Consider the following 2,071-nt stretch of genomic DNA (forward strand, 5'->3'; position numbering starts at 1 on the left):
GTCCTTTTAATAATTTCTTGTATGTTATTTATGCAATCTTTGTCAATATTACGAAGCCATAGAAAACATACAGAGGAACATTTAAGTGTGATATGCAAAATAAATAGCTAAGAAAGAGGTGCTTAAAGGCCTACTAAGCTCACGAAAATATGGCCCTGTCTGGCGCAGAGACCCCGCTGACAAATTGATAGTAGAAGTGAGGCAAACAGTGTCAATCATCTAGCCTGACCATGCAGTAGGGGGAAGGGTGGCCATAATGACTTTGTGTTGAGACATGGTGATAGGTTAATGTGGAAGGATGGTACATGTAGAAGATGAACTTCAGATTCTTAGAGAATGAAGGGGGTAAGTTATAGTGGCAGAATTATAAGAAAGGTATCAGATTCTTGAAAATATGGGGATTATTATGAGATGATATCCTTAGGCAGGGATGTGGCAGGAGCAGGCGGATGGCAGTTTGTAGATGTCGATGAAGAGACCCTTGTAGGGGTCGCATGGGTCGTAGGAGAGAAGACGGTGGTAGACGTACTTCTGAGTACAGTGGCTCTTGTAGCAGGGAGCCAGAGCACGGCATGCAGCCTCAGGGAACAGGCATGTCTCCAGTCTGGCCGTCTGTGTGTAGTAGTGAACATCGTTGACGATGACGCGCCACTTGCCCTCCACATTCTGGGCACGCTTGGGCATGGCGTAGGCCACGTCCGAGGGGCAGATGTAGCCCTCGGGGCCTCCCCAGTGGGTGGCATCGTAAGGGGAGTCACCAGTGGAAGCTCCAGTGTAGTACGAGTAGTCGAAGGCTTCCTCCTGGTCCTTGGTTATCATGTCAACGAGATCGTCAGCAGATTGATCAGCCACGTCAGCATACTTCTTGGCGAACAAGTAATCAGAGCTGATGGCGCCCTTGATATCATATTCAGGGTACTCAGGGTCTGAGAGGCAGTATGAGAGGGTGGTGTTAGCGGCGCAGGTTGGAGTGGCTGTGGGGTCGCAGTAGGAGTGTTTGTAGGAGGGCTGGTGGCCGTAGTGGGGCTGGTGGTGGCCATAGGGGACGGTTCCCAGCACCGCTGTGGCGCAGGCTAGAATAATTGACTGAAAAAAAGTCCGTAGTTAATTTCGTTTCTGAAAATAGTGGTCCTTATGAAAATATTATCTAACTCAGTTGCCTTCTGGCTTAGTATATTGAAGAACTATTGAATTTAATCCATTCATTAAGTTTGCTTATTTCTAACCGACTCTTGCTTACGCATTTGTATTTATTTATTTAATTTAGAAGTGATCTCTTGCAATGGAGGGGTTTGATGCAACCTCCATTAACCCATTATGTATGATGACTTCATATTTTTTTTTAATTACAAAATGGTTTATTCAATTCAGGAAGTCCTCTCGTATTGAAGGGGTTAAACCATGTGCAAAGTTGGTAGTTTACATACATGCAAATCTATCGAACTGTAACGCTTGCCCCTGAGCTTACCACTGTGAGCGCCATGTTGGGGGTGAAGATGTGAGAGTTCTTGCTTTCTGACTTGCTGTGCCACTGGACCGCTGACCGACCGTATATATAGTCAGAGCCCCCTCCGCCTCACGCAGGGGCACGGCTCGCTATTGGCTGCAGGAGGATACTTTCACTGAGGGGCGGGAGAGGAGGGGAAGTGACGTAACGTAGGGGGAGGTAGAGCAGCTGACTCGTTATTGGAACCACGCCGTACACCGCGACCTCAGTCTTCTATGGTGCTGCAATACGAATCTCTGTTGATAGTAGTAGTAGTAGTAGTAGTAGTAGCAGTAGTACTAGTAGCAGTGATTATAACAACACAAACAACAGCAACAACGACTGCAACAACAACAACAATAATAGCAGTAGTAATAATACCAATTATCATCATCATCATCACCATTACCACATCATCATCCTACCCTAATCATGCTACAATTGACCACTTATTATCCAAGTATAGTCAGTCAAGAACTTTGTAGATCCATACGCTTTTGAGAGATCAGGTTATATAAGATTTTTTGTGTCTAGCCTAAAAAAGAAGGAAGAAGAAGCAGAAGACAAAGAAGAAGACGACGACGA

At 45.6% G+C, this 2,071-nt stretch overlaps 1 protein-coding gene across 1 annotated transcript; it reads right to left on the reverse strand.

The window, feature by feature from the left end:
- Nucleotides 1-420: 420 nt before the first annotated feature.
- LOC145418677 (uncharacterized) lies at nucleotides 421-1,483 on the reverse strand. Its single transcript, XM_080287019.1, has 2 exons — nucleotides 1,469-1,483; nucleotides 421-1,086 (listed from the first exon to the last, which is right to left on the reverse strand). The coding sequence occupies exons 1-2, from the start codon at nucleotides 1,481-1,483 to the stop codon at nucleotides 421-423; spliced, it is 681 nt and encodes a 226-aa protein (XP_080143145.1).
- Between the last annotated feature and the right edge of the window lie 588 nt (nucleotides 1,484-2,071).

The sequence above is a fragment of the Coenobita brevimanus genome, chromosome 14, assembly GCF_032717465.1.
Source record: "Coenobita brevimanus isolate Jiangsu-jjx chromosome 14, ASM3271746v2, whole genome shotgun sequence".
Lineage (NCBI taxonomy): Eukaryota > Metazoa > Arthropoda > Malacostraca > Decapoda > Coenobitidae > Coenobita > Coenobita brevimanus.